At 58.0% G+C, this 27,508-nt stretch overlaps 8 protein-coding genes and 1 pseudogene across 8 annotated transcripts, besides 2 other annotated features; all 9 read left to right on the top strand.

Moving 5' to 3' along the window:
- The first annotated feature begins 226 nt into the window (after positions 1–226).
- Positions 227–2,317, top strand: LPMP_322540 (annotated as a pseudogene).
- A 533-nt stretch (positions 2,318–2,850) lies between these two features.
- Positions 2,851–3,891, top strand: LPMP_322530 (hypothetical protein; the record flags this gene model as incomplete). The annotated part of the gene is made up of 1 exon (XM_010703637.1): positions 2,851–3,891. One exon carries the CDS (start codon positions 2,851–2,853, stop codon positions 3,889–3,891), a length of 1,041 nt encoding a protein of 346 aa, XP_010701939.1.
- A 218-nt stretch (positions 3,892–4,109) lies between these two features.
- Positions 4,110–4,685: a repeat region.
- A 797-nt stretch (positions 4,686–5,482) lies between these two features.
- LPMP_322520 (hypothetical protein) lies at positions 5,483–7,072 on the top strand (the record flags this gene model as incomplete). Its single annotated transcript, XM_010703636.1, has 1 exon — positions 5,483–7,072. One exon carries the CDS (start codon positions 5,483–5,485, stop codon positions 7,070–7,072), a length of 1,590 nt encoding a protein of 529 aa, XP_010701938.1.
- Positions 7,073–8,660: 1,588 nt separating this feature from the next.
- Positions 8,661–9,875, top strand: LPMP_322510 (aquaporin-like protein; the record flags this gene model as incomplete). The annotated part of the gene is made up of 1 exon (XM_010703635.1): positions 8,661–9,875. The coding sequence occupies one exon, from the start codon at positions 8,661–8,663 to the stop codon at positions 9,873–9,875; it is 1,215 nt and encodes a 404-aa protein (XP_010701937.1).
- Positions 9,876–12,002: 2,127 nt separating this feature from the next.
- LPMP_322500 (aquaporin-like protein) lies at positions 12,003–12,839 on the top strand (the record flags this gene model as incomplete). The annotated part of the gene is made up of 1 exon (XM_010703634.1): positions 12,003–12,839. The coding sequence occupies one exon, from the start codon at positions 12,003–12,005 to the stop codon at positions 12,837–12,839; it is 837 nt and encodes a 278-aa protein (XP_010701936.1).
- Positions 12,840–15,091: 2,252 nt separating this feature from the next.
- LPMP_322490 (hypothetical protein) lies at positions 15,092–17,581 on the top strand (the record flags this gene model as incomplete). The annotated part of the gene is made up of 1 exon (XM_010703633.1): positions 15,092–17,581. One exon carries the CDS (start codon positions 15,092–15,094, stop codon positions 17,579–17,581), a length of 2,490 nt encoding a protein of 829 aa, XP_010701935.1.
- Positions 17,582–18,332: 751 nt separating this feature from the next.
- On the top strand, positions 18,333–20,087 carry LPMP_322480 (hypothetical protein; the record flags this gene model as incomplete). The annotated part of the gene is made up of 1 exon (XM_010703632.1): positions 18,333–20,087. The coding sequence occupies one exon, from the start codon at positions 18,333–18,335 to the stop codon at positions 20,085–20,087; it is 1,755 nt and encodes a 584-aa protein (XP_010701934.1).
- Positions 20,088–21,377: 1,290 nt separating this feature from the next.
- LPMP_322470 (cytochrome-b5 reductase, putative) lies at positions 21,378–22,394 on the top strand (the record flags this gene model as incomplete). The annotated part of the gene is made up of 1 exon (XM_010703631.1): positions 21,378–22,394. One exon carries the CDS (start codon positions 21,378–21,380, stop codon positions 22,392–22,394), a length of 1,017 nt encoding a protein of 338 aa, XP_010701933.1.
- Positions 22,395–23,440: 1,046 nt separating this feature from the next.
- Positions 23,441–23,996: a repeat region.
- A 2,120-nt stretch (positions 23,997–26,116) lies between these two features.
- LPMP_322460 (hypothetical protein) lies at positions 26,117–26,536 on the top strand (the record flags this gene model as incomplete). Its single annotated transcript, XM_010703630.1, has 1 exon — positions 26,117–26,536. One exon carries the CDS (start codon positions 26,117–26,119, stop codon positions 26,534–26,536), a length of 420 nt encoding a protein of 139 aa, XP_010701932.1.
- Between the last annotated feature and the right edge of the window lie 972 nt (positions 26,537–27,508).

The following is a 27,508-nucleotide window of genomic DNA, read 5'->3' as shown; positions in this document are numbered from 1 at the left end:
TTCTCTCTCTCTCTATAGCGTATACGCATGCACGCATAGACACACAGACGCTGCACCATTGTCGAGCACGAAGCGCTCACCCGTTCCCTACGCGGATTTTTCTCCTGCGTTCTCTTTTTTTTTCTCTTCCTGTTTGTTCGGTGTTTCTGTGCTAATTATGTGTGTCGTGCGCTTGCCTGTCTGTACGGGTTTTGCATGCCACTGAGCAGGCATGCTTCTGGGTGTTATGGTCTCTCTCTCTCTCTCTTTCGACTGTGGATTCGGCCCCTCCGTGAAGAGGGGTGGAGAAGCCACTTGTTGGTACGCCGCCCTGGGCGGCATTGTTCAGTTCGGCGGCTGGCCTCCAAGCGAATTACTGGGATAGGTGGTAAGGTACGAGGGACCCAGCTGCCCTCTCTTCGTGCTACCCGCTACGACGGTCGCGCGCCATGTGTGCCGCGCAGATCAGCGCTGTGGGACAGACGCCTTCGACGCAGCTTTGACACTGCACCGCCAACGCCGGCTGTGAAGGCTGTGCGAGATTGCCAGTGGCAGGGCACCATGCGGGAACAGCGAGACGCTGCGCAGCCACCGGAGCAGAGGCACTCCACGAGGGTGGGCGGTGCCACTGAAGAGGGTGATAAGGATGGGGATATCGTGAGACACAGCTTGGGCGCGTCGTCCTCCACACCCAGTCCCCCTTTTCCAACGACGGAGAAGTTGAATGAGCGCGGCTGTGAATACGAGGGGAGGGGGCTACGTGATCGAACAGGGGGGAGGAGGCGTTCAATCAGAGCAGAGGCAGCGCGGGCGGCACCTTGTTACTCTCGTCATCCTCCTCGAGGAGCTCGAGACGACACAGCACTGGCGCCGCGCCGACTGGAGTTGTCATTCATGCGGTGAGCGATGTAGTTGTGCTACTAATCATCATGGAACTGCTGCCTCGGGTGGGGCTGAAGGCGGGCGATAGCATGGCGTACGTCACGCCTGCATCCTCGTCAGGCGGCCGTGTCTCAGACCTGCACTCGTGTGGGCCTCAGCACTCACCTTGGCTGCGTCAAATCTGCTCTCCGCAACACTGAGCATCCCTTTGTAGGGTTGCGTCTTCAGCCCTGGCCGACGTGTGCGAGGTGCGCGGCAGGCACACCGTACGTCCACTTTAGTGGAAGCTAATTCGGCTGCCGGTGACGCCACACTCGCGGCACGGGTACCATCTCGTCTCCTGCGAGGAGTGCCTCTACGTGATTGATGGTCGATACTGTGCTCATGGCAAACGCACTGGCGCCGACAGACATGATATACGCTGTGAGCAAGTGCGCCTGGCAACAGATTCCTCCTCTCTTCCCGCAGCGCCTCTGCGCGGGGTTGGCCAAGAGTGAGGCCGTCACCACGACACCATGGACTATGTGGACCTCGTCTTTGTCTAGGCACCTCATGGACAAGGTTGTTGAGGATCCGGTTCTCACAGTCCCGACAGGAAGTGCAGGCGATGTGCATCAGGTGTTGTACTACGTTGTCGGCCTGAACTCTTTGCATCAGCTAAGGAGCACTTTCCATCGTCTCTGGCTGCCGCGGGAGGTACTGAAGGAGCTCCCCCAATACGGGGCCGTATCACGAGAGCAGTTCAAGGGGATTCGTGTGTGCGACGTGCAGCGCGGGCGCACCCCTGACGAGCGCCAAGGGGCGAGCGCGCGACAGGATGACTCTCCTACATGGATCGATTCCAGGGTGGACGCCCGATGACTCCGTATTGACGAGTGTACAAATTGGCAACGGTGGCATGGGTACACGTGTGCCCCTCACCCGACCTCGTGCGCAGCCAGATGTCGCTGTGTCAGCCCGAGTTAGTGGATACGGTGAATGAGAGACCCGCTGGCGAGGCAGCTCTCTCGACACCAATCTCTGTCCGACGAGCGAGCACCCAATAGGTAAAGCGGCCTGTCACTTCTCTTCGACGGCTCGAGGTGGTGGGGCAGCATGCCGGCTTTCCCCGAGAAGCAGCGCTGTTCTCGCATGTGCTGCTCATTCGACGCGATGCAGCAGTTCTTCGACTATTCGCACGCGTTGCCCGTGCCTGGGCTGACAGCGCGCTGCGTCGTGTTACTACCGTCTGCTGGTATGCCCATCGCCACTTCAGTGCTTCACTCAAAGGTGACGGGCGGCGAGGAGACGAGAACGCTGCCGGACGGTGCCGCCGCTCCCCTCTTGGTCACCTACCAGGGGGGCCTCAAAAATACAGCGCGCGAAGTGTGGTGCATGGCCGGGTGTGTTGCGACGAAAGCGAGGACTGGTGCGATGCCGAACAGAACAGCCTCGCGGAGCCGGTGGGGTGGCTTGATTGGCTTACCTTGTGCCGGATCTCTCTTACGGAGGTAGCCCGAGTACAGATGGAGGGCTGCATATTCAGCCGACGGTGCTAACGACGAAAAACAGATGAGCTTCTCGACGAGCTCTTTTAAAGCGCCTGCGTACGCGCGGTGTTGTCGGCGCATGTCCGTGTGTGCGCTGGCGCGCCGGCTGAAAGGCGATTTCTCCTCTCTCGCGCATCAAAACGAAAGTCTACGTGCCCTATTCTCTTCCTCCCCCCCTATCCCCCCTCTCATGCTCACTTCACCTCGTGCTATCTCGTGCAACGTGTGGGCCCCCTGATGGGAGGAGGCACGATCAATTCCGCCTTCTCCACGCCGGTCTCTCTTTCCCTCACCGCTCTGATTGCGTACTCCTTCGTTTGTGCGTCCGCTGCTTTCTCTCTCTTTCTTTCCCCCTCTTGCCCTTTCAGTGGATTTTGAAGGTGGAGGACCTCTCACTGAACCTAGTGACGCCCGTGTGTGGACTTGAGAAGGAAAGAACGGGTGTTATCTTGCAGCCTTGATGCTGCGGGTACCCATCACCGTCAGCTTCGACGCGCTGAACACTCTTATTCAGATAACACATGGATTGGGCTACCAGTACCGTAGCTCGTACTCTGCCTTCCTGCAGGAGCACGGTGTGGACCTTGACGCAAGCTGCCCGAATGCCACCTGTGAGGTCGTGCAAGAGTTGGCGTTGAAGGCGATTCACGACCAAGTGCGGGTGGATCGTGCAGCATGGACTCGCTCTGCTGACCCCCAGGAGATGCCGATTGGCGGTGACACCGATGAGGAGCTGCGCTCTTTCTGGACCCGCGTTCTGAGGCAAACCTACACTTCTGCCGCCTTGTATGAGGGCGCTGCAGCAGATGTGGTGCAGCGCGCCGAGGCGCTGTGGGCCAACCACCCCAACGAAGTGCGTCGATTTGAAGACTACGTACTGTTTGCTCAGTTCGGCACCACCAAGGCTCACAGCTGGCACCCGGAAGGACTCCGCACACTGCAGTGCTTGCGTGAGTGGAACCAACGGCAGTTGAGTCGTGACGGGAGCGCTACGTGGTCTGGTCTAGCAGAGACGACGCCGGCGTCTTCTTCAGGCCCAGCTCCTCCTGGTATTCCCGCATCGTCTACTGTACTCTTCCTTGCTGCGCCGCCCTTCGTGGTCTCTAACATGGATCCTCGCATTCAGGGTGTGTTCTTGCAGCTGGGCGCGTTTGAGCGTGGTGCGAGCGGCGAGCCGCCGCTGCTCTCGCGGGTTATTTCTACTCGGGATGCGGTTTACGCAAAACCGTCGCCCGCAGGCATCCTGACCGGTGTACGCGATATTGCCGCTTCCTACAGTGCCATGTGCCCAAGGGGTAGCGATGCGCGTGAGCCGGGTGTGGATGTGCGCCTGCATGTGCACGTTGGAGACGCCGAGGCCGACCGCGTTGCATGCGAGCGTGCGGGATGCCATTATGTGCAGTGCCACCCCACGACGGGTGTGATATGGGAGCAGCTGCACAGTAAGCTGCAGGAGCTGGGGACGCTCTGCAGATCGGTACCTCCCTGCGTCGAACGCTAAGGAGATTTTGAGCTCCGCGTGATTGTCTTCCTGTGCAGGCGTCGAGCGCTGGTCTCGAACGCCTCACTCTTGAGAGGCGCACTCGCCACTCTTTCCCCCTTTCCTTTTCGCCTGCTCAGCGCCGAAGCTACGCCTTCTGCCTTTTAGTTTCCAGAGAGGAGGCGGGGGGCCCGAAGGTCAACGCACTCGCTTGACACCAGGCGCAAGGCACTTTTTCGCCCACTTGACTTTTCTCTCCCATGCAACATGGGGTGCGCTTCACTCCACACCGCCGTCGGCCTGCCAACCGGCGCACCGCCTGGTGCAATGCAGCGCCAGCCCCGCGGTACAGCAGCACGCTGACCCAGTCAGCTAAGCACGGGCCCTGCCGCAAACCACACCCACCCCTCGCTTCGCAGGTCGCCGCTCCTACCATGCCGATCGCCACGGGGTGCACCCCCGCTCGGGGTGACGCTCTGGCTCGCCACCCCAGCGGGCAGCGAGCACCCCGTGGGGTACCGCTCGAGTCACGCTGACACTTCACTCATCGTATGGGTGGCGCAGACCCGTTCACCGTCGCAGCTCACTCTGATGCCGCGCCATCCACGGCCTGACCGCCGACACCAGCAGCGCTACCTCGCCTTGAACCCCCTCCCCCCTACGTCGCAGACCCTTGGTCCGCTCTCACAGACAGAGGGTGGCTCGGCATTGGCAGGGATAGGGGGTAGGCTCCTTGGCTTCCCCACACAGAGTTGGGGGAGGGGTGGGGGTGTGCTGGGGCCTAAGGTGCCCCGCGCTGAGGCGCACTCCGCCATGAAGGCGTGTGCATGACGCACTGAGAGTGGAAAACGCCTCAGGAAGGAAGACACCGTGCACGAACGTACAAAGGAAAAGGATCAAGTCCCGATGCTGGGTGAGGGCGGGGGTGGGACTGCGTATGCGTAGTTGCCGCTCCTTCGTTGGTGCTGCTGGCGCAGTGAAGAGAGGCTGCAACTTGTCAAGATCTCTAAAGCTATCGAGATGCTCGTTATGAGTGTGCGGGGTGAGGGGAATGCCTCCCCATCTCGTATGACACAAAGCTTTCCGTCTTCTCTCCGTGCCGTGCGCACCACCCCGTCCATGATGGTGGAGGTGTTTGGGATGTCCCACTGTGGTGTTTGGCTTCTCCCTTGCCCTGGTCTGCCAGGTGACTTTCTCTGATGCTCTCTCTCTTTCTCTCCCCCCTTCTCTCTGCCTACGCATGGGTGCTTCACTTCACGGCACCCCTTCGCCTATCCTTCCTCCCTTGGGCACCTGTAGCAAGAGGTCCTGGAGAGAGTCGCCACGACCCCCATTCACTCGCACGTACGTGTGCCTGTGCGTGTACAGTCCTGCGTTCGCCTGAGTGTCTTTGAGTTGGCCCAGAGTAAAAGTGGCGTTAACCCAGAACTAGCCCATTCTGCCAACTGACAAGGCCGGACCCTACTAGGGCTAGAGAGGGAGAAGTTGGAGGCGACACGGGGCACGCTGTGCGGCCATCAACACGCCACAGAGGAGGTGTCTGTAGCGTCACTGGTTTAGTGAGCTTTGTAGCTCATTGGCTTGCTGGACTCTACCGTCACCCCCTCTCGGTATGATTCCACGCTACGACGGCCTTGTTCCCGCGATTCGGGAATCAGCGCCCTCACGCTCTGCCGTCGCCTCCGCGAGCGCAACACGATCTGCAACGATGCAGCGCACGGTGGAGGCCACCACAGTGACGCGGTATGTCATTTGCCCTGTCGCCAGCCTTAGCACGGAGAATGCGCACGCGGACGCGACGGCGGAGCGTGAGCGACGTCTGTTTGCCTTCTTGCCCTCCGTCGACTGCGCGACTCCCCCGTATGAGCTGCACGTGTCCCCACACTACTTCGAGGACTCGATGGATGCACCAGTCGCGGGTAGCGACATTGGCAGCGGCGAGGACTTGGATGAGGATGAAGAAAGCCACACTGCAGCTACGCGCGATAAAACGCGCGAAGATGGCGCGCACGGCAGCAGTAGCGGCAATCGCAAGCGGCGCCGTGTGCTTCGGCGAGAACCAATGCGACTGGAGTACAACAGCCTCCTTAGCCCATCGACCAAGGAAGCTGCCAAGCCTGTGCGGCTTGTCTCCACGCCGGCTTCTGAGTACAGTCACTTGTCATGTGTGTTGCTGCAGCTGCCTACGTTGTGGCTCCAACAGGACGTCAATGGGGGCGAGGGGCACGGCAGGACAGCATGCTCGCCATCGTCGTCCACGTCAAAGTCCTTCATTACCCCCACGCCGCTCCGACGGCCGATACTGCAGCTGTGGGGCGAGAGGACCATGGCCCCTGCCGGCCCAAGCAATGGACCTCTCTTCTCTGGCAACAGCGCCGCTAGCATCTCGGCCGCGTGGGGCTCTGACACGTCTCTACGGATTAGCACGAAAGACTGGAAAACAATGGACGCGGCCGAAGCGGACCTGCATAAACCCACGAACTGGTCGGATGACGACGGCGGTTACGTGAGCAACGAGGGTGGAGGAAAGTCATCGAGGGGCGCAGACGACTCCCTCTCGGCACGCGCACGCCGACAAGAAAAGGAGGAGGTGACGAGCACCGCCATACGCGCCTTCCTCCTAGGCACGAAAGAGGCCTTGCGGCAGCAAGGTGCCACCGGCGCTGCGGATGCATTCGCGCAACCGCATCCAGCGGTGCACGGTGACGATACTCTACCTGCGAGTGCGCGAGTGGTGGACCCCGCACCGACCAAGACAGCCCCAAAGCAGGCAGCCGTTACACTGCAACTATCGTCCAATTCTGCAGGATCAGTGATGCAGTCATCGGTCGCCGCACCTGCGGTGCCCACGCCGGCGGTGCGCCCAACCCCGGCACCTGCTGTCGATTCAGCTGCATCCCTGCCATCTTCTACTGCTGTAGCGGTAAGTGACTGCGCGTTATTGGACTCACTTGCCTGCACCGTAGTGACGGGAATGCAGTCAAGCGAGGCCCGCACGATGACGACGCTGATGGAGCTGCAGAAGCGAATCCTGAGGCAGCTGCCGGAGTTTGCTGCCATGAGTCAAAAGATGAAGTCAGTCGCGACAAAGCAGGAGGCTGTAACGTGGTTTCAGACATGGCAGCAGACACTGCGGGTGTGGTTGGTGGAACACGGCCACGCCATCAACTCTGACGGGACAGTCACGTTTGGGGCCGTTTAGCATGAAACGAAAGGGGAGAAAAAAGGCGAAAAAAAAAGAACCAAAGAGAGGAGATGCGCCCCAATACAGCGCCTCACCCCCTGTCATTCTCGACAGCTCAGAGCTTCCCCTCTTTTACTCTCTCGCTGTGTGTTTCTGTAGCCGTTGCTGACTGTTGTTTCTTCTCCCCTTCGCACACTCCCCGTCGCACCGATACACTTCCCTCACCGCTGCCCCTCCCCCTTTTTCCTTTCAAGTTTTCGTGTGGCCTGTGCGGTGCGCATCGGTGGTCAAGCCGACGAGGGGGCGAAGCTGCCAAACAAAAGAAACAAAACAACACGAAAGGGGCGCGAGGGAGAGGACGGGGCAGGGGCACCGGTCTCATCTCCTTCGAGGCGCAGAGCAGAGCTTCGCCGGTGAGGGACAGCAGCAGTTGAGTGCGCATTTTTCTCACATGTGCGTATTGCCCAGTTCGCCTCCCAGTCGTCGCTCGAGAATGTTGAGCGACGACTGGGACAGTGAGAGGATTGTAAGCCGCATCGAGTGTGGCTGGCCAGCAGCTGCTGTTGTACCACCCACCCTCCTCCCACACATGTGTGATCTGTGTAGGCGAATCTCCGCGAGTGCATGACAGAAGAGGTCACGGGGTGATGTGCCCGCAGTCGTTGTAGTGCAACGCGGCCACGCCACTGGTTGCTGCACTACACCTCTTTTTGTCTTCTCTCTCCTCTGTCGCATCGGATTGCCATCTTTCCTGTTTTTTTTTCCCTCCCCCTCCCCCTCTCCTTGTTTTTTTTTCCTCCCCTTTCCTCACCTTCATAGGCTGCTCCTTTCTCTTTCACTCCACTCGGCCGCCACGGCTGCTTATTCCACGTCAATACGGCTCGCCGTTTCTCTCCAAACCGGCACCGTGCGCACATTCACGTGCGCGTGCATCTGCGGCATCTCTTTCCTACTTTCCTTGTGTTTTTGCGGACTCCCTCTTGCCTCCCTTTTCCCAGTTGATCTGAAGGAGTAGCGGCTACGGAGCTGAGACATTCAACTGCACACTGCCTCCAAACAGCTTCAACTCTTTCGTTCTTCGCGCTCTTCTTCTAACGTAGCAGAGGTCTCAAGCTCACCGAAGCGCATACGCCTACAATCACGAACCCCCAGTCAGCAAAGGATGCCGGGTGAGGCTCGCTCGAATGGCACCCACAGTGCTGTTCTACCTGGCGGAGCTGATGGCTGGTCCGTTGGCCCCTCAGCTTCCGCGAGTGTTACGCCGCCACTGACGTCGGCAGCGCAGCCGCTTTGTCCACCTCGGGCAGCCGCCTCGTCGACCTCTGCTACTGACAGTTTTGGTGCCCCAGCGGCGGGTGGGTTACCCGCGATCCACGTATCGGGCATCGCGGTCGAGAATGTGAGTGTCGGCCACCAACTTCCCCTCAACCTGTTGGCGTCCTCGTCTGCATCTGCGGCGCGCTGGCCCCCGGCGCAGGCCCCCCTCTCGTCCGCCTCTATTCTGACGTCACCATCGCCGGGGGTTGCGGGGTGGCGCGATGGTGGTGCGGGCGGCAGCACGGATGAGCGGAATACGCCCTCTTTTCGTGCCGCGGCGTCGTCTGCCATGGGCGCGTGCGAGAATCCCGGCTTTGAACTCGATCGCGAGAGCGTGCGAAGTTCTCGCGTCTTAGACCCGACGGAGGTGCCGGCGCTCAAGCACACCATAGTGGTTCCGGTAACGCGGGGTGGCCACGTGGTCGAGGAGCAGCTGGACCCGTTCGAGCTGGGTCGCCTGTACGGCCAGAAGCAGGCGGCTCTCCGCAAGCTGCAGAGTCACTACGACTTTCTTGCTGTGCCAGAGTGGGTACGGTTGCACCCGTTGCTTGGAACGTACTTTGCTGAGTTGGTTGGCACCTTTGGGTGGGTGCTCACTTTGGCGCTGGTGAGCGTGCGCAACGAGAGCATCTTCAACGTCTCTGAGGACACCAACATGACGTCGCTGTCCATTGGCTTCATGCTTATGAGTATGATTTTTACCTTTGGCTACGTCTCCGGCTCTCACCTCAACCCTGCCGTATCCATTACCGTCTTTTTGGTGCGTCAAATGAAGCTGGCCCAGTGCTGTGCCTACATCCTTTGCCAGCTCGCCGCCAGCCTTGCCGCCGGCGTCGTGGCGATGGTAATCCAGGGCAAGAAGGACATCTTTGTACCGTCGGTGCCGATCCACTATGTCTCCTCTGGTATCTTCTCGGAGCTCGTTTTCACCTTTGCCATGTGTCTGGTTGTGCTCAATAGTGCCTACTCCCGCCAGTCAGGAAACTTCTTCTACGGCTTTGCCGTAGGCATGACGATCTCCGCTGGCTCAGCCAGCGTGGGGCACATTTCTGGTGGCGCCTTCAACCCGGCTGCCGCGTCGGGACTGCAGGTGGCCATGTGTCTCGCCGGCGAGTGCAACAACCTCAAGTCCGTCTGGATTTACTGGCTCGCCCCTGTCGTCGGCGCCATCCTGGCGGCGCTCCTATTCTCCCAGATGGCGCAGCCAGTCGAGACGCAGGTACTGGAGGATAAGAGGGTGTTCGAGGATGTGAACCAGCTGCACCGGCAGCGCATGGCGGCGCAGACGGTGATCACCGGTGCCACAGCGCGCACCAGTGCAGTGGACAGCCGCTCAGGCGACAGGGAAGAAATGAGTTTGACCTCGTCTTCATCGTGCTCCGAAAGGCAAACGTTGTCATACTCATCGACCTCCTCTGGTTCGCGCCGCACTCGAACGATGAAAGAGCCGCCGAGAACGCTCGCGCCGCAGACGCGGGAGGAGCGTGATGCCGAGTATGTGTAGGTTCGAACGCAAGATTCCGCAGAGCAGTTGGACAGCTGACATAACTGACTACCGCTGAAGGAGCCACGCCATGAGGAGGTGAAGGTTGCCACCATACCGCAGAAAGGGCTGGTACGCAGCTGGTTTTTAGAGCTGACAACACCATGGCGCACACCTACTCGCGTTTCTTGATGAGGATTCGAGCAGGTTACGATGCACGCGCTCCCTCCCGCCTACATCGTAACCGCACTCGCTCTCTTATTTCCCTGAATGTGATGAGTGTTAGGGCATCCTCACCTAGTGAAGCGCCCCTATCGCCCTCTTCCCCTTGAGTCCTTCTTTCTCTGCTCTTCGTTGTAGGACCCTTTTTGACGCCTTTGGCTCTTTTCTTTTCTGTGTTGTTTCGCGCTTCCATCGCTCACCGACCGATGGTGGCGGGCTTCATACGATGACGCGGCCGCAACTTTTCTCCGGTGTTTTGCTTTGCCCTTTTTTGCCCCTTTTCCTTTGTTCTGCTGTCGCCGTCTGTCGTGTCGCTCACTCGCTCTTCCCTCCCTTCTTCCCATGAGCTCCTCCAGTGTTGCTAATTCAGGTTGGCAAGAGCGCGAGGTGGGCGCGCTCTGGAGTGATCATTTGCACAGGCGCGGGGTGACACTTCTTAAGTAACAAGGTCACCCTCAAGGAGGGAGAAAGCTGGTCGACCTATGTAGACGCGGCCCCCCCTCCCCCCACCACCATGCGACGACAATGCTGCCCACAGTAGCGGGGAGACTGGGCAGAGGCATATTGCCTATCACCGTGCCTTTTTGCATTCTTCATAAAGAGTCTAGCGAGAATACGCCGCCACGTACTGTCACATGCGCACCGCACACACACACCGTCGCTGTGCGTAGGGGTGGCGATGTGTGTGTGTGTGTGGGGGGGTAGAGGCGTGCCGCAAATCACATGTGCAAGCGCACGTGCGCGTCTCCTCTCGCTTTTTCTGCCCTTTTTTGTTTGCGTCTTCGCCTCTTTGCGTTATACCGGCCGTGATGACGCGTGCGTGCGCCGTGTCGCGTTACGTTGCAAACGTGCTTCTGTTTGCGTGTGTGCTTTTTGAGTGTGTTGCGCCGCTTAGCCTCGCGTACACCCTTTCCTTCCCTTTGCCGCCTAGAAGAAAAGAAAAAGGAGAAGCGTCACATGCCCGCTTTGCAGAGGGCAGTGTGCGAATGAGTGACCGCGTTGCTGCCACGTCGGCGAGTGAACGGAAAATGATTCTCTTTCTTTTGCCTCTTCTTTATGTGCCTCTGTTTTGTATGCTCTGCGCATGCGGGTGGTTGAGTAAATGCGTGGTCATGTGAATGCTTGCGTGTGCGTGTGCGTTTGGGTGTGCTTCGGACCCGCACATGAGCGGACTAGAGGCTGATGAGGTGGGTGGTTGGTGTGGGTCGCACTACCGCTGCGCTTGTTCGTTCTTTGGTTCCTTGCTTCGATTGTGACGAGGCAAGAACACGATGAGAAACGAAGTGCCCAGGGGCGTGAGCGCGTACGCGCCCACCCACGTGGTAGGTACGAGAGAGGGTAACGACAACGAATCGATGGGCCACTCCTTCGTAGGGGAAGGTAAGGGGGCGGCGCGCTATGTGCTGTTGTGCCTGTGCCTGTCTGCGTTGATGAATGCTACCAACACCAAAAAAAAAGGACTGTAGCGGCTTTCCCTCTGTAATAGGCATGCCGCATCATTTGCCGTTTTTTTTTGTTTGTTTCGTGTCTCTCGCAGAAGTGTGCTCGGTGGCCTTACCCCCTGGTCTTCCAGCTCTCCTCTATCATGCCTCCGCGTCAGGGAGGATGACAGCATCAAAGCTTTTTTCCACTGCGCGCACGCGCACACCCACGCACATAGAAGCGCTCTCAAACTCTCGTGGTTCCTATGTTATACCACCAACTCTTCGACGATTACGTTCGCGCTGTGTGCTACTTTCTCTCGTGTCTTTTCCTGCTTTGTTCCCACCCCTGTTGAGGGCGATGTATGCACAGTGCAGTGAGCGCCTACTGAAATACCCTCTTCCCCGCTTCTGCTGTGGCTGACTAGGCCTTTGCCACCCTCTGGTAAACTGTCGCACCTACGAAGAACCACCTACACATCCCAGCTGAGGCATCCGCATCAGGATGCGCGCCCCGCAGAGGGACGCCGACACAAGTGCCGAGGAGAAGTCGTTCCTCGCCCGTCAGATTTCGCTGATCCGACTGACTCGCTACCAGGCAAAGTTTATGTGCGAGGGCCTCGGCACGTTCATTTTTTCGCTGACCATCGCGCTGGCGGAGATGAACTGCGGCAACCTCGCGATAGATGGCAAGGTCCACACGCGCAACCTCGCCCCTATTGCAGGGGGGCTCATGCTTTGCGTGCTTATCTTCACGTTCGGCTACATCTCTGGTGGCCATTTTAATCCGGCTGTCACCTTTGCTGTTGTCATGATTCGCGGCATACGAGTCGAAGAGGCGATGTCGTATTGGGTGGCTCAGGTGGTAGGCGCTTTGATCGGTGCGGGGCTGAGTATCCTTGTGAACGGTACAGCGCGGCACTTTCCTGCGCCACAGGTGGCACAGAACACGGCTGAGCACATCTTCAGCGCCTTTATCGCGGAGGCTGTGTTCACAATGTTGCTCGTGACAGTGGTACTGCACGTTGTCTACTCACAGCAACACAGAAATGACTACTACGGCTTGGCGATTGGGATGTGCTTCCTTGCCTCGCAGTACGCCATTGGCGGCGTGTCGGGTGGCGCCTTCAACCCAGCGGTCGCCACGGGTCTGCAGGTGGCCAAGTTCATCGCGGCCGGCTACGTCACACAGCTCACATATCTCTGGTTGTACTGGGCAGCGCCTGCCTGCGGCGCTGTTGGGGCGGCGTTTCTATTTACGATGACCCACCCCGTGCCGAAAGATGACGAGGAAGAGGCACGGCAGCAGCGCGCAGCGCGCAATCTCTACAGCGCTAGCTGAGATGCAATTTCTGCCCTCTTCCATCTTCCTTCCCCCTTTCTCGGTCCTCCTATATGAGTCGGTCTGCCTGTCCATCTCGCCCCCTCCCACTTGAGATGTGAAAGTGCGTACTCACCTTCTGTGTCTTTTCGGTTTTGGGGTGGCCCCTTCCTCTCTTCTCCTCGTTCTCTCACTGTTGTGCTTCTTGACTTGTCAGCACAGTTTATCGTCTCCACCTGTGTGCGCAATGCGTCTGAGCCTCTCTTTCTGTGCGTGTCGCAATCGACGTAGATGTGCGCTCAGCCGGGGAGTGGCTCTACCCGTTCTCAACTTCTCTTTGAAGCGAATGACGTCTCTCGCGCGCTCTCTCTCTCTCTTGCTGCCTGCCTCTCTGCTCCCTTATCGTCCACTCGCACATGTGCAAGCGTCCCTATGCGTATATACGTCACAGTGACAGGTGGATTGGGCGCCAATTCTTTTAAGGGTAGTGCGAGAAAAAACGTCACCGCCTTTCACTTGCTAGAGGGAGGGGGACGAAGACACGCAAAGCAGCGCCTTCTTCTTTCCTCTAAGATGTGTGCGCCTTGTCAATGCGCGTCTCGGGGAGGGAGGGGGCAGGCATGGCGTGGGTGCGAGTGCTCCTGTGTGTTGGCCGGCCCACGATAGCGCGTTTTTTTCTTTCCTGTTTTCCGACTTGCCTCTTCCTCCGTGCCCCTATATGGTGCGAATCGAAGGAGACTGTTGCTGTGCTGTGTTCCCCTTTTCGATGTTTCTGCGCATGGGGCAGCTGCTGCCTAGCACGAGAAGCGGCCGAAGGCGTGTCACGGATCACGAGGGCAAAACTTCGGGAGTGCGAAAGGGAGTGCAAGGGCGGCTCCGCATGAAGGTAAGTGCATGGTACACGTGCTTCTTGCTAAAGCGCAAAACAACAATGGTGGACGCCTCCTTTGCTCTTTTTCGCTCTCCTCCCTACTTCTGATCATCGGGCAAGTACATGCGCATGCGCTTTTCCTATACCTTTTCCTCGTGCCCGCTGCTGATGTCTCCCTTGCGGTGGATCGCTTCACTGCAGAAAGAGCTGGCGAGGGCGTGCTGGCCTTTCTCCACCACCCTCCACCCCTCCCCTCGTCTATCCCTCTCTTTCTGGTTGTTCACTCTGCTCTCCTTTCTTTCACCACTGGTCCCTCACACCCCTTTCGGCCATCAATTTCTCACTTCGGGGGGGCCGTCTCTTTTTCTTTTGCCTTTACGCTTACGCCATGAACTCAGTCCCGAGGTTGAAAGGCGACAGAAAAAGGCAGGCACTCGCTTTCCTCGCTGCACACGCTAGTTCCCGCGTGCCTCAGCACCTCTAGTACCCACCCAGCGTGCTTGTCTACAGAGGGCGTGCATGAACTTGCCGGGTTTCTCTCTGCAAGCACGCCAAGGCTCCTGAAAAGGAGCAAAAGAGAAACGCCTCACCTCGTGTGTGAGCGCGGCACTGGCGCTTTTCCTCATTCACGTTTTGTTTCTGGTTTGTTGAGCGCCTCTTGCTCACACACCCGCCGCTCCTGCGGCACAGCGCTGGTCAAAAAGGGGTGAAGCACAACCACAACGAAGGGAAGCGTCAACAGCAACGGCAACAGACAGCTTCGCGTACACTGCGAAGCCTACGGTATCGCTTTTCATTACCACCGCGTAGGGGCTGCGCCACTCTCTCTGCGTGTACTGTTTTGGACTTGTGGCAGGACTTAGCCCTTCTTATGGTGTTTACAGGGGTTAGTGCGGCGCCTTTTTTTTTCTACTTCTGCGCACCCCTACGGTGCGTTGGCACGGTGAGAGACCCAGCCGAAAGAGGCACGCCTCGAAACACACGTGCCCTCCTTCTCTTGCACACGCGCCATCGATTCACCCACTCATCTATATTTGACACACACACTCACGCACAGACATGGAAGTCTGAGTGCGGTGACAGAGCAGAGTGATCGATTTTTTCTGTCTTTTGCTCATTTGGTACCGCTATGCATTACTTGGGAAGGCCACACGGCAGCGCCTCCTCTTCCGCCTACACCATCACCGACTCCCGCACTCACTCGTCCTCTCATGCCGTAACGACCCCCGAGACGCACTTGTCCGCTTTTCATGACGGCATCGCCGGCGCCGCACAGACGATCGGTATGCAGCGAGACATGATTCAGCTGCTGCCACTGCACCAGACTGAGGCAGCTAGCTCGTCTGCCACCGCTGCTCCCACACTTGTAAGTGACGCGGCGACGCCGGCCGCTTTATCAGCCATGTCTTCTGAGCTGGGACTCGCGCGTTACTTTAACGGGCTGGCCGCAGGGGATGAGATGGCTGAGCTGATCCGAGGCCTGCACTCCTCGATCTGGCGGTGCTACCAAGACTGCCTACAACGCCCTGTAGCTGTACAGGTGCCGGCTTCATCGGTGTCGGCGAATGGAGCTGGGGGCGGCGTGGGGGCGTTTGCCAATGAATCCGCCGAGCATTCGTCGCGCAGCGACGACGTGCCATTAAGGGGGTCGTCTTTAGGGAATGCTGGCACTCGATTTACGAGCCCCGCAAACCAAAGCGACGGCGCGGAGGCGGTCCTGCCGATTGCCGCTCCTGCAAAGCCCACCCCAATTCCACGAGGCAGGCTGAAGGCGGCGTTGCGTCGGCAGTACTGGGCGGCCACCAAGGCCGCCATGCTCTTCGCAGTCGAGAGTCCCTCCGTAGCTGAGGAGGCGACCGCGCTTCACTGCTCCAATATCGCACGCTCTCTCCTGTACAATTACTACTACCCTAGTGACAATAGAGACATTGCAAGCAGCTCACCACATGCGCGCGCGACGCTTGGAATCGCACCGGTCATCTCAACCCTGCAGCAGGGAGAGGTGCGGTGGGTGTTGAGTGATACGCGCATCGTTGAGCTCGCCAGGAAGGAGCTGAAGGCGAATCGAGTCGACGGCGCTGTCTGCGGGTGGCAACGCGCCCTTGCGCTGCTGCGCCAGGTTGACCCTACCCCACTCACCTCGGCTGTGGAGCTGGAGCTCTACCGTCGCACCGACGGCCACCACTGGGCCGAGGCGCTGGGCTGCCTCTGGCGCATCAAGCCCGCTCATTGGACGGAGATGGACGTGGCGGCCGCAGTACGGTGTCTCTACTCTGCTGGCCGCCGTCGCCATCAGGAGAGCAGCGTTTCTATGAGCCCTGATGGGGCCGAAGGGGCTACCACAGAGGGTGGTGAGAGCACCTCGCCTGCCTCCAACACCGTCTTTGTGGCACGACTGACGGCGCAGGCGCTGCGCATCCACCACGCTGTGGAGACGGCAGGGGTGCTGCGATGGAGCACCTCATCTACCTTTAACGATACACTGGGCCTTATCGCATTCGGCACGGCGGGGTGGCAAGATGCATGTGTGCTACTCGATAAGCTGCTTGCCAGCGCGGCTGCTGGAGCACGCTCTCGAGACCCAGACCTGAAGCAGAATGCCGCGAGAGGAGTCGTAGGCACGGGTCGTGGCGAGAAGGCGGTGCGCAGTGAGCAGCACCGCACAGGTGGCGAAGCTGCTGCTGACGATGAGTCGCTTCTGGCGCCAACTTCCGACGAAAGCAAGTTTATGTCTCAAGGTGAAGATACATCGGTGACAGCTTACTCACAGCAGCGTGCACCGTCCCCTGTGTCGCTCTACCACTTTGCACGAGCCAATGCGGTGACAGTGCATCAGACATGTCGAGCGTTTCGGTCCCGCTGGGATGTGGGGCTGCGCTATGTGCAGCTCCTCCAAGAAGCCTTTGCCGACACTCTCAATCTTTCATCCGACACCGCGGCAACGGAAGATGTGCTCCGATTGTGCATTGCAGGTCAGCAATGGGAGGCCGCGCTGCGGCTCGTGACAGCTCATAAAGCAGCGATGGCCGATGGCGCCGAAGGAGAGCGCTTGCCTGCAGTCGTGCAGGATGGCAGCAGCATCGCTGCAGCCTTGAAGGGTCACGCGGCTGCTGTGGCTGCGGCGCCGAAAAGAGCAACACTGTCTCAACACCGTCGGCACTACCGTCCAGATGTCTTTGTACAGCTGGTGAGCCTGCTCGGGTCTGTGCAGGCGTCCCGCTGGGCTGCGTATGACCTGATTCATCGTTACGCGGCACCCGGTGCTGCTCTGTCGACAGCTGCTGTCAACCTCGACAGGCGCAACAGCACCACGGTGGGGTTAAGACTATCAAAGCATTACAACACAAACACCCTCTCACGCGCGTACAACTGCCTCGTACAGAATGCGGACACCCTCGATGCAGCCCAGCAGGTGCTTGAGCAGGTCCGGTGTTTTCAATCGCCGGCGCGGGAAGGAAGTAGCGTGGTCACTCAAGACAAGAAAAGCTGCCCAGGGGGCAATGCAGATCGGCAGCTTCGCGATCTGGATGCTGAGCTGGTTGGACTAGAGACTGAATCGGTGGCACACATCACCTACTTATCAGCCGTCGCGGGCGATTGGTGCCGCGCACTACACCACGCGAACGCACTCCTCCACGAGCCGCGCTATCGCTCCACCTTCTTTCCGACAGCTCGCCTGCATGATGCCGTGCAGTACGCCCTCGAGCAGGCGTCCTCTCCCGGACCCTCGTGGCAGGTATCTCTACAGCTCTTCACAGAAATGATGGAGCGCAATGTCCCCATCTCTGAGGTCTCTTTTCAGTCCGCGGTGAAGCGCTGCTTTTCTGGCAGGGTGCCCGATCAGGCGCAGAAGCTCTTTTACTTTGTCTTACGCAAAGGTGTGCGACCGTAATGAGATGCAGTGCGTGCTCGAGTGTGCTGACGTGAAGTAGTAGGGAGTCTGTGCCGTGGCTCAGGAGTGGATGACACACCCGCACTTGTGTGTAGTGGATGCGCCCAAAGTCTCTCAGCGCAGGGGTGTTTCGCTACCCCTTTTCTGTCTCTCGTTTTCTCTTTGCTTGCATACAGGCGCGTGCTCGCACGGACTCACCATGCGCAGGTGCGGCTATCTTTTCCATCCTGGAGGAGAGAGATGCTTTCAAAGCGGTACATCAGTGCCCCCCCCCTCCTCTGCCCCCACGTCAGAGTGTCGTGCTGTGTAGGCCAAGCTCAAGCGAGTGCAGTCATCCGCTGATACCTTTCCTCTGGTCACGACGCGAGCTCGAGAATCAAAGACCTAGGTTGAGCGCCTTCCCCGCCGCGCTGTTGGCAGCTTGCTTGCTCGCTTCCGGTCAGTTCCTCTCTCTATCGACGTTTGCACAGGAGGAGAGGGCGAGCCAACTCTTCTTCACATGTTTCTTCCACTCTTTTCTCCTCCTGTGTTTTTCTTCTGTGCTTTGTGCTGCCCCACTCTCGTGCGTCTGCCCGACACACATACGCGCACGTGTGTAGAGAAGCAAGGGGCTGCTACAGCTCGAACAGACGTGCAGACACTTCTTTCACATGCGACCTTGACGGAATACATCCAACACAACCAAATAGGAAGAGGAAGGAGACGTCACACAAGAGAGGTCGCAAACAATACAATCGCGCGCTCACCCATCATGGCGTTTAACGCATTTGCGAGTTCGGCAACGCTGGGCTTTGGTGGCGGGTCGACTCCGGCTGGGGGATTCGGCTTTGGCAATTTAGGAAGTGTTGCTTCCACCGCACCTCCTGGAGCTGGCGGCTTCAGCGCTACCGCCACCTCAGTCCCGCCTTTGGGGTTCAACTTTAGCGCTGGCGCATCGACTTCTGCTGCATCGGCACCGGCACCGACTGGGTCGACTATCGGCTTGGGAGGATTCGGCGCTGGCAATGCGGCATCTCCGTCCGGCCCGTCGGCTAGCGGCTTCTCAACAGCTCTGCAGCCCCCAGCGAACACAGCGACACCGTTTGGTACTAGCGGATTCGGTCCTGAAGCGGCTGCTTCAGCGGCTGCGCCAGGAACCGCAGCTCCAGCAGCCTCTACGCCGTTTGCCACTGCGAGCACCCTGGCTGCACCAATCTCTGGAGGGGGTGGCTTTGGTGGCACGACAACCAGCGCGGCAGCAGCTCCATTCAGCGGCTTCAGCACAACTACGAGCACCACCCTCGCTGCTCCCGTTGATGCCACCCCTGCCACTGCACCAGCAAGTGCGTTACCGGCCTCAGGAGCCTTTGGCTTTGCTGTTGCTCCGGCTGCTTCAGCGCCGACTGCAAAGGCACCGGTGGGCTTCGGGGCATTCGGTGGTGCAACTGCTGCAGCGACGCCTTCTGCTGACGGTGCCAAGACATCCTCCAACGGAGGGTTTGGGCTTAGCACCGGCATCGGCGCCGCCCTCAATGCCGCTTCCCCACTCGGTGACGGCGGCACGAGCGGTCTTGCGGCTGCTCCAGCCAGCTTCGGTGGTAAGAGCTTGTCCCTGGCACCAGCCCCTGCTGCAGCTCCTGCAACTGGAGAGTTCGGCGTGACGTTGGCTAATCCGACCTCGGCTGGTGCTGGTGCTGGTGCTGCTGCTGCTGCGACCCTACCCGCCGCTGGTTGTGGTTTCAACTTCGGCAACACAGGCGCTGAAACAGCGTCATCCGATGCAGCAAAGGCCGTCGGTGCCACAGCGTCTTCCGCAGCAACGGCGTCTCCTCCGGCAGCGGCCACAGGTGGAAGCACCGTGTTCACTGCGGCGGGTGCGACATCCTCGGAGACAAGGGCTGAGAAGGCGCCACTCTTGTCGACCGCAGCAGCTGCCGCCGCCTCGCCGTCGCAGGAATTTGGTGGAAAGGGCCTCGGTGCGGTTCTACGCAAACTGGATATTGACGTCGCCTTAGATCAGAGGAACTTCGCCGACCTTGCCCGCCACGTCGTCGCACGCGACCGACAGATCATGGCACGTGGTCGAGAGTTGACCGAGGTTCAGTCAGTCGTGAAGGATGCCTTGACAGCGGCAAAAAGCGCTGAGGCGACATTGGCGGAGTGCAAGCAACGGCAAGCAGTCCTCTCTGAGTACTTGCAATCTCTGGAAGACAAAGTGCAGCCATACTACGCGCAGTGGGAGCAGCAGCAGCAGCACCATTCGACAGACCCTCGCGGTGTGGACCAGCAGCGCGCAGTCACGTACGACAACGTTATAGCGCTGCTAGAAGAGGTTCAGGGCGTGGAGGAGAAGGTGGGGCGTGCTATACGCCAGCACAATCACTCGCGCAACGAGCTGCTGGGTCTGAGCGAGATTGAGGGGACGATGCGGCTGATCGACGGGCAGCTGTGTGCACTGCAATGCTGCTCGGCGCTGGCCTCTGCGCTAGAGTTGGAGCTTGATCGTCTGCTTGGTAAAGCGGCGTAGCACGAGTAATCCTAAGGAAGAGTGCTGTGCTGTGGAAAATTAGGTGGCGACAACGTGCAGTTGTGTTGGGGTGCGAGCGCGCCTCGTGAGATGAAGGAGGCGAGGGGAAAAACAAACAAACAAGCAGAGCAGAAAACAGAAGAAGATGCAAAACGAAACTGATGGATCGTAGGGTTGGCCAATGAATCGCTTTGGGCACATTCCCTCTCCTTTGTGTGTGTATGTGTGCGTGTGCTACTCCAAAAGAGAAGACGCTACACGCGCTGCTGGCACACGTGTCTAGACAAGTAACGTCAGCGAACAAGTCTTCCAACAGGCAACAGCGGACGAAAATGAACAAGGAAAACGAATGATTATCCTACTCCTCCTCCGCGGGGGGAGGAGCCGGAGACACAGCAAAATGGAACAGCAATGTGGTTCACACTGGTGGCGTTTGTGTATGTTCCTGAGAGATCATCAACGAACGTGGTAAAGGGGCGTGGGTGTGCATGTCTGTATTGATGTTCGTTGCTGCCCATCCAGCAGTAATGTGTGCGCATCGCAGCAGGAGTGAAACGCGAGAGAGAAGGAGAGGGGTGGCTCTCCCACGAACATTTTCGACCTTTCCGTCTTCCTCGCACTTCCCGCCTCTCATTTCACCTTGGCTCTCCTCTTGAGAGCAACTAAGCAGTCCAATCTACTTTTCCCCTCCTTTTTCCGCCTGCATGCTCCATCATCGCCCCCCTCCCCCCACCACCACGCGTTCCGCTTCTTTTTCGTTTTCGTTTCCCCGCTTTCTCTCTTGACTCTTTTTCTCTGTTTTGTGCGCTTCTCCTCGCGATTCGTGGCTCTAGCAGACTGCGCCCCACTCTTCTCCGTGATAGCTATCTTTTCCTACTTTGTGTCCCTCATCTCCACTCGCTGCACGGTCCTCCTTGCTCTCTCGTTTTGGACGCTCCCTTTTAAATCGCTTCTTTTGCTTCGACTGCCTTGTCCTACACGACGCACGCATCAGGAGGACAAGCAAACCACCGCAGCCCCTCTTTTTCCCTCCGCCTTTTCTATCCCGTGCGGTGTCTGCCCCCCCCCCCTTTCCTCAACCACCACCGCCGTGAATTGCGCTTCTTGTTTTTCCTTCGTTTGTTTTCCCCTTTCCCTTGGAAGAGAGTCCATCGCCCCAGCCGATACACATGAGAGCACGAAAGCAAGCGCATACATACACATACGCTCCGAGACACATCGAAGTGTCTTGCCCGATAACCATCGCTCCTCCCTCCCCTCCCCCCCTCTCTCTCTTCCTCTCGAGTCCTTATGGTCAAATTTCTGTCCTTTGGCGTGGCCGCCGCCCTCGGTGCTGCCTTCCACACCTACACCTCTTCCCAGCGCCTGGTGGCGGAGTGCGCCGCAAAGACGGACGTCTTCACTACCAAGTTCAAGCCGTTTGTGCTGGGCGAGGTGCTAAACTTGGCTGAGGATGTGGCCATCTTCCGTTTTCTGCTACACGATCCGAGCGATACCTTTGACCTCGTGCCGTGCAGCACACTCCAGGCCCACTTCAAGGAGGGCTCGAACATGGTCGATCAGCCCATGCGCTTCTACACCCCCATCACACCGAACGGGACAAAAGGCTATTTTGACCTTCTCGTGAAAAAGCAGCGGCCAGGCCGTTTTACCGAGCACCTCTTCTCCATGGATGTCGGGGAGTCGTTGCTGTTCCGCGTCGTTCAGTACAAGCTGATGTATAGGAAGAATCGCTGGACCGATGTAGGCATGATCTGTGGCGGCACAGGCTTGTGCCCTATTCTCCAGTTCATGAACGCCTCTCTGGACACAGAGGGCGATTCAACGAAACTCAGTATGCTTTTCGCCAACCGCTCAGAGAATAAGATCCTGCTCAAGGGCTTGCTTGATGAAAAGGCCCGCGAGCACAAGGATCGCCTGCAAATCTTCTACACAGTGGACAGCTTCGACGATCCGAACATGACCTCAAACCCTGTGTACAAGAAAGGGACTCCCCTCACGGTGGACGTCGAGAAGCAGCCCAGCACGAGTCCTGATGGCAGGAAGTATTTCCACGGCTTCAGGGGTTACATTGACGTGCCCATGTTGCAGGCGACGATGCCGAAGCCGTCACCGTCGACGCTGCTTCTCGTCTGCGGGCCCGACCCGATGATGGTAAAGGTGGTCGGTGCAGCGCCGATGGTGCTGCGCGCCATGTCCGGCGGGCTCGCTTACCAGCCCTCCGGTGCGGTACTGAACAACGCCGCGGACGTCTCCGGGTTTCTCGGCAGCCTGGGCTACGAGAAAGAGATGGTCTACCGCTTCTAAGGCACCTGTGTAGACGAAGGTAAAGCAGTGGGCACAGAGGAGCGCCGCCATGGCAAAGGGGCTCCTTGGACGCCTTGGAAAACACATCGATGTTGCGGCGTCGAGACAATGACAGTCAGCGAATGCCGAGAGAAGCAGCTGCGACACTACAGAGGCACTAGACGAAATGCCAGAGACTTGTGGGCGAACGCAGTGGGTGGTAGCTGCGGTGGGCGAACGCCAAGAGAGGACGGCGCTCTCTGTCTTGGGCTCTCTCTACACTTGTGGATGTAGGTATGTGTCACCGGAACGACACATGAGTCTTTACAGTTCGTCTTTTGGTTCAGCGAAACAACTCGCTCGCTAGCGCTCCCCCCGCTACGATCGTCTCCTTCATGTCTTCCTCTCTATGAATGTAGTTTCGTGTTTCTCCTTTTGTGCCCGGTACGACAGCGTTGTGCAACAGTGGAAGCTGGCCGATCTCCCTCCCTCTGCCTCCTCTTTTCCACTGTGCCTCATGTTTGTTGTCGCTGTAGTGGTGCGTCTGCCACCTCACCTGCTGTAGTTGTGGAAGCAAATGACGCAGCTGTTCAGGGGTTTGCACAGACCGCGGAATAGAGGGCGGGGAGAGGCTGGGCATGGTGTGGAGGGTGGGTGGCAACAGAAGGAGAGGCATATGCTCTTTTCCTTTCCACTCCCCTCGACAAGTTTTCTATGAAGCCAATCTTCTCTGCTTCTCCAAGGCTCTTTTTTTTTTTGCGCTTTCTTCATGCCGTCCACAGTGCCCTTTCCGCTGTTTTCAGCTCTTGTCCTCTTTACCAGCAAGCACCCCGCAGTTCCTGTATAGAGAGCGGAGGAGAAGAGGTCCACATCGCCTTTCTTTTTTCCCCCTTTACGGCTCTATGAACGCACGACCACATGTGTGCCTGTGTGTGTGTGTGTGTGTGTGTGTCTGTGCCTCTTGCACTCTAAGGAGAAAGGAAGGCGTTCTCTTCTCTTCGTCGCTTTGTTTTCCTCCCCCTCTCCTCCATTCCATCCCTTTTTTTTTGCTAATAGTTTGTGTCTTGGATGAGGCAGGCCACCTCGTTCTGGTATCAGGGTCCAGTGCCCGCTCTATGTGGGAAAACCAGGTAGCTCCTTCGATCCCTGCCAACGCCGAGCCCCTTCTGGCGGTGACAGGGTCAAAGTACCTACAACGCGAGGAGGTCAGAGCGATGCATCGCTACTGATATCGGCGGTCAGGTTCTGGATGACGTGGTGTCGGAGCTATATGTGACAGTGAACACGTCTGTGCTATTCGTATAGTGGGCGGAGTGCCAACACGATGCCAACGCACCTCACCGGGCCCTCACCTCCCACTGCTGTGAGAGGGGCCTGCGCCACTCCTCAAGGAGGGATGCACCACGTCGCAACCAACAGAATGGGAGTGGTTATGGGGAGGCCACAGGCACAGGGGCGGGTAGAGTTTGAGGCGGAGGCCATTCTTGGATGACTGGGTTGGCGTATTGCTGTGTCGTGTGTACTACCTTTTCTTTGCACGACGCTGATGCCCCCCCTGTGACAGTGTCAGCGGGGTCGACGTACGCCTGACCTCGTCTTGTATGGCAGAAAACGGACACACTGCACAGAAGCAGCTTTGATCTCTCGTCTCGGTGCTAATTCTCCTTTCTTTAGCGCTTTCTCTCTTCTTTCTGCAAACCAGTGATAATAGAGGTGTGCAGTGGCGCACAGACTCGTCTGTGTGTGTGTGTGTCCGAGTGATTTGTGCTCGCTTTAAATCTTCCTTTGCACCTCTACCGTCCCGCACGTACACCCAGTCGCGCCCCACACAGGCGCCAGCGGTTTTACTTTCATTGTTGTGTGTCTTTCTTCTTGGTTGGTTGGTTGGTTTCTTCTCTCTTTACCCCCCCCCCCCCCACCCACACGCGTGCGTGTGCTTCGACTACATAGAGTTAAAGGTTTTGGGTGTCGATGTGCGCTGGTTATGCTTTTTGGGCCTTTCTACACCCATGTAGGCGATGGAGGGGAACACCAGAGAGGCAGCTGAAGAGAACTACAGGCCAGTCCTCCTCCCACTGCCTCCCTCTTTCTGTGCCCGACTTGCCGCCACCCCATGCGTGCGTGTTTGTGTGCCTATGCGCTTGCCTGTTTACTCCACATACTCTTTTCTTGTCTGTATTCCCACGAGCAGGGCATGTGAGGGAATTGGGGCGCCGTTGGCGTCTTGTACATATTTTGTTTTTCTTTCCTCGCTGGCTCTCTCTCTCTCCCTCTCCGTGCTGTGTGGGTAGACACTGTTGGGGTGGTACGTAACAGTGCTAAAGTGAAGATGGACCGAAGGAGCAATTGTAAATGGGCCAACAAAATGCCCGTTCACCCTTAGCGCTTGTCTAGTTCTCTTCCATGCTCGTGTCAAGGCTTCTTCTTTTGCCTTTGACTGTGCGCAGTTGTGGTTGTGTGCGTGCGTGTACATTAGACATGCGTATGGGCTACGTGAGGCGGGCTTTATTTTCTCTCTCTTTTTTTTTTGGTCGAAAGGCGCGCGGGAATGGAGAAAAGAAAAGAGCGAAACGAGCAGAGGATCACACACAGGTGAATCATCGCACCCCTCTTTCTCTGCGCATGCGTGTGTCAGTTGAGCACATGTGTCTCTGTGCTGGCTGTTACGTCTACTCCTCTCTTTCTCTCTTCACCCCCCCTCCCTTTCCTTTATCGGAGTCGTGTACGTTCTGGTGTGCGTGTTTTGTTGTTGCTGCTGTGCATGCTGTGCTCACTCTCCTCACCTCGTTTTTTCCCTTTTACTGTGTGTAGGTGTGGGTTGATTTTTTTGCGCTTGTTTCATCACACACACACACACACACACACACGTGCGCCTCTTTCAGTCCCTCCTCCCTCTTTTCTTCTCCGGTACTCTTCTTGTGAGGCAGTCTTCTTGCCTGTGCAGTAGGCGCGCGCGAGTAGGTCAGCATGGGTGACGAATGTGCTGACGTATGAATGTACGCGTGGTCCATGTGTGTGTGTGTGTGTGTATTTGCAGCCTCCATATGTCAGTCTCTTCTTCAGTCACCGGAGGCACTGGCCGATCTCACTTACGTTTTGTCATTAAAATAGAAGACAGAGGCCACACCAACATCGTGATAAGACGTGCATTACGTGTTGTGTCTGCTGTGTGTACCACTTCACCGACGAATACCGGCATTTCTGGCCTTTATGTCAGTGCGCCGTCTCACAGCTGAGCCGCGCGTTATTAATGGCACTCCCGGCCCTTCTCCTACGCTGTCACTTCTCCCTTCCCCGCTCAGCTTCTTGTACACCTTCTATCCTATCACACGTTTGCCCTCACCTCCGCCGCCAGCGCCCCATCAGGGGTCGTGCAGTTCTCTCGTTTTCTTCCTGTCTGTACTGGTGCTCCCTCATTCAGCAGTGTGTTGGTTTACTCTTTTTTTCCCTAGCTCTGTCAGTGTCATCTCTGAACGTAGCCATCAGCACTATCACTGAACCGCTCAGACAGGTAGGAACAACTAATGCACATAGGTCAGGGTTACACAGGGGCGACCCACGCGTCCACTTCAGAGGACCGCTCGCGCGTTCCTGAGGTACAGGCGGGCTCATCCGTGCAGGACGACACGGGACGCGTCTCTGACCGCGCCTTACCTGTGCTCTCGTCGTCATCACTGCACCACCGACCGTCGGCAGGAGCGTCGGTGCCCTCCCGCGCTGTGGTGGCTCACCGGGCGGCGCCGATGTTCCTTGTGAACGCGTCTGTTGCCGGTGCTTGTGGCGCGCTCTCAGGTGTGGTCGGGAAGCTTGCCGTGGAGTCTGCGCGTGTTCCGTTGTTGGTGCGGAGCGGTGGCCTCTACCTACAGCTCGATCTGGCCACCATGGAGATGGTACAGGCCGTCGTTCCATGGCTGCTGCGTATCTTCCTTTTCCTAATGAACGCCGTTCTGACAGCGTCCATGTGGCGCTTCTACTTGAAGGCGCTCTCGCAAGGTCCGACACCAGTTTGCCAGATCTTGAATACCGGAACGAACTTTGTCGTCAGCGCTGTGACTGGGCTTGTGCTCTTTTCAGAGGAGGTGACGCTGATGTGGGGTGTCGGGGCGCTGCTGATTGTCATAGGCCTGGCGCTGGTGGTGTCCGATCCGCAGGTCAGCGTGTGAAGGGGCGGTGAGGGCGAATGGGAGAGGAGTGTTATCGTGATTCTGGTTTTCAATGGAGGCTATTCTCCACTACGTGTGAACGAAAAGAAAAAGGACTACGACACATGCGTCGGTCAAGTGCTGATGCCGCTGTGTATACAAGACGATAGCTTCACCTTTTCATGTTCTCCAACAAGGAAGGTGTGTGTGTGTGTGTCTGCTGAGTGCTTTCGAGGCACGTGAAGGTGCCGACAGAGCGCACTGAGCCACTCGAAAGTATGCGGCAAGCAATGACCGCAGGCCTCCCTTTCTTTCCACCCCGTGGCGATGCTTCAAAAAAAAAAACGGTCTGGCATGCGTACGGAGACAGACAAAAAGGGGGCGGGCACGTCTCCGAAGCCCCCTTCTCTGGGGGACTCACCTTGGATTCCAAGCGAGCGCCGCTAAAATACATCTTCCGCCTCTTCTCCCCTTTCGCTCGCCCGCTCTCGCTCTCGGTCTCTCTCTCCTTCCCCCCTCACCCCCCTTTTTTCCCGATTTGTGTCCTCCATCGGCCTATGCGCCGCGTGTGCATCTCTTTATTCTTCAAGCTAAGAAGGACGGGGGGTCAGCCCGAGAACATTTTCATTCTACCTCTGTCTGACTGCTTCCGCTCTCTTTCTCTCTTACTCTCTCTCTCGCTGCGTGCGTTGCCTCACCTCTCTTCCTCGCTTCACATCCAACTGCTGTGGAGTGGCGGTGGCGTGAGAGCACGCGCTCCTTGATGCTGTTGCTCTATTGACTCTACAGAACTCTCTTGCCGGTGATTTTGTGTGTTGTTGTTTGCGAGACATACCGTTCAAGGTGAAAGCACAGTAGTGGGTGAGCCGTGCGGAGCATTGTGCTGCTTTTTTCGCTGTTTCTCGTACTTTCCGCGTACATCCACTAAAAAAGCGCTTTCTGCGTTCTGGTAGCTGGGCACTCCACGGTTGTAGCTATATTGATGTTGTTCAT

This window comes from Leishmania panamensis (genome assembly GCF_000755165.1).
Source record: "Leishmania panamensis strain MHOM/PA/94/PSC-1 chromosome 32 sequence".
Lineage (NCBI taxonomy): Eukaryota > Euglenozoa > Kinetoplastea > Trypanosomatida > Trypanosomatidae > Leishmania > Leishmania panamensis.
The sequence above is the reverse complement of the archived record's forward strand: the minus strand, read 5'-3'. Positions and strand labels throughout refer to the sequence as shown.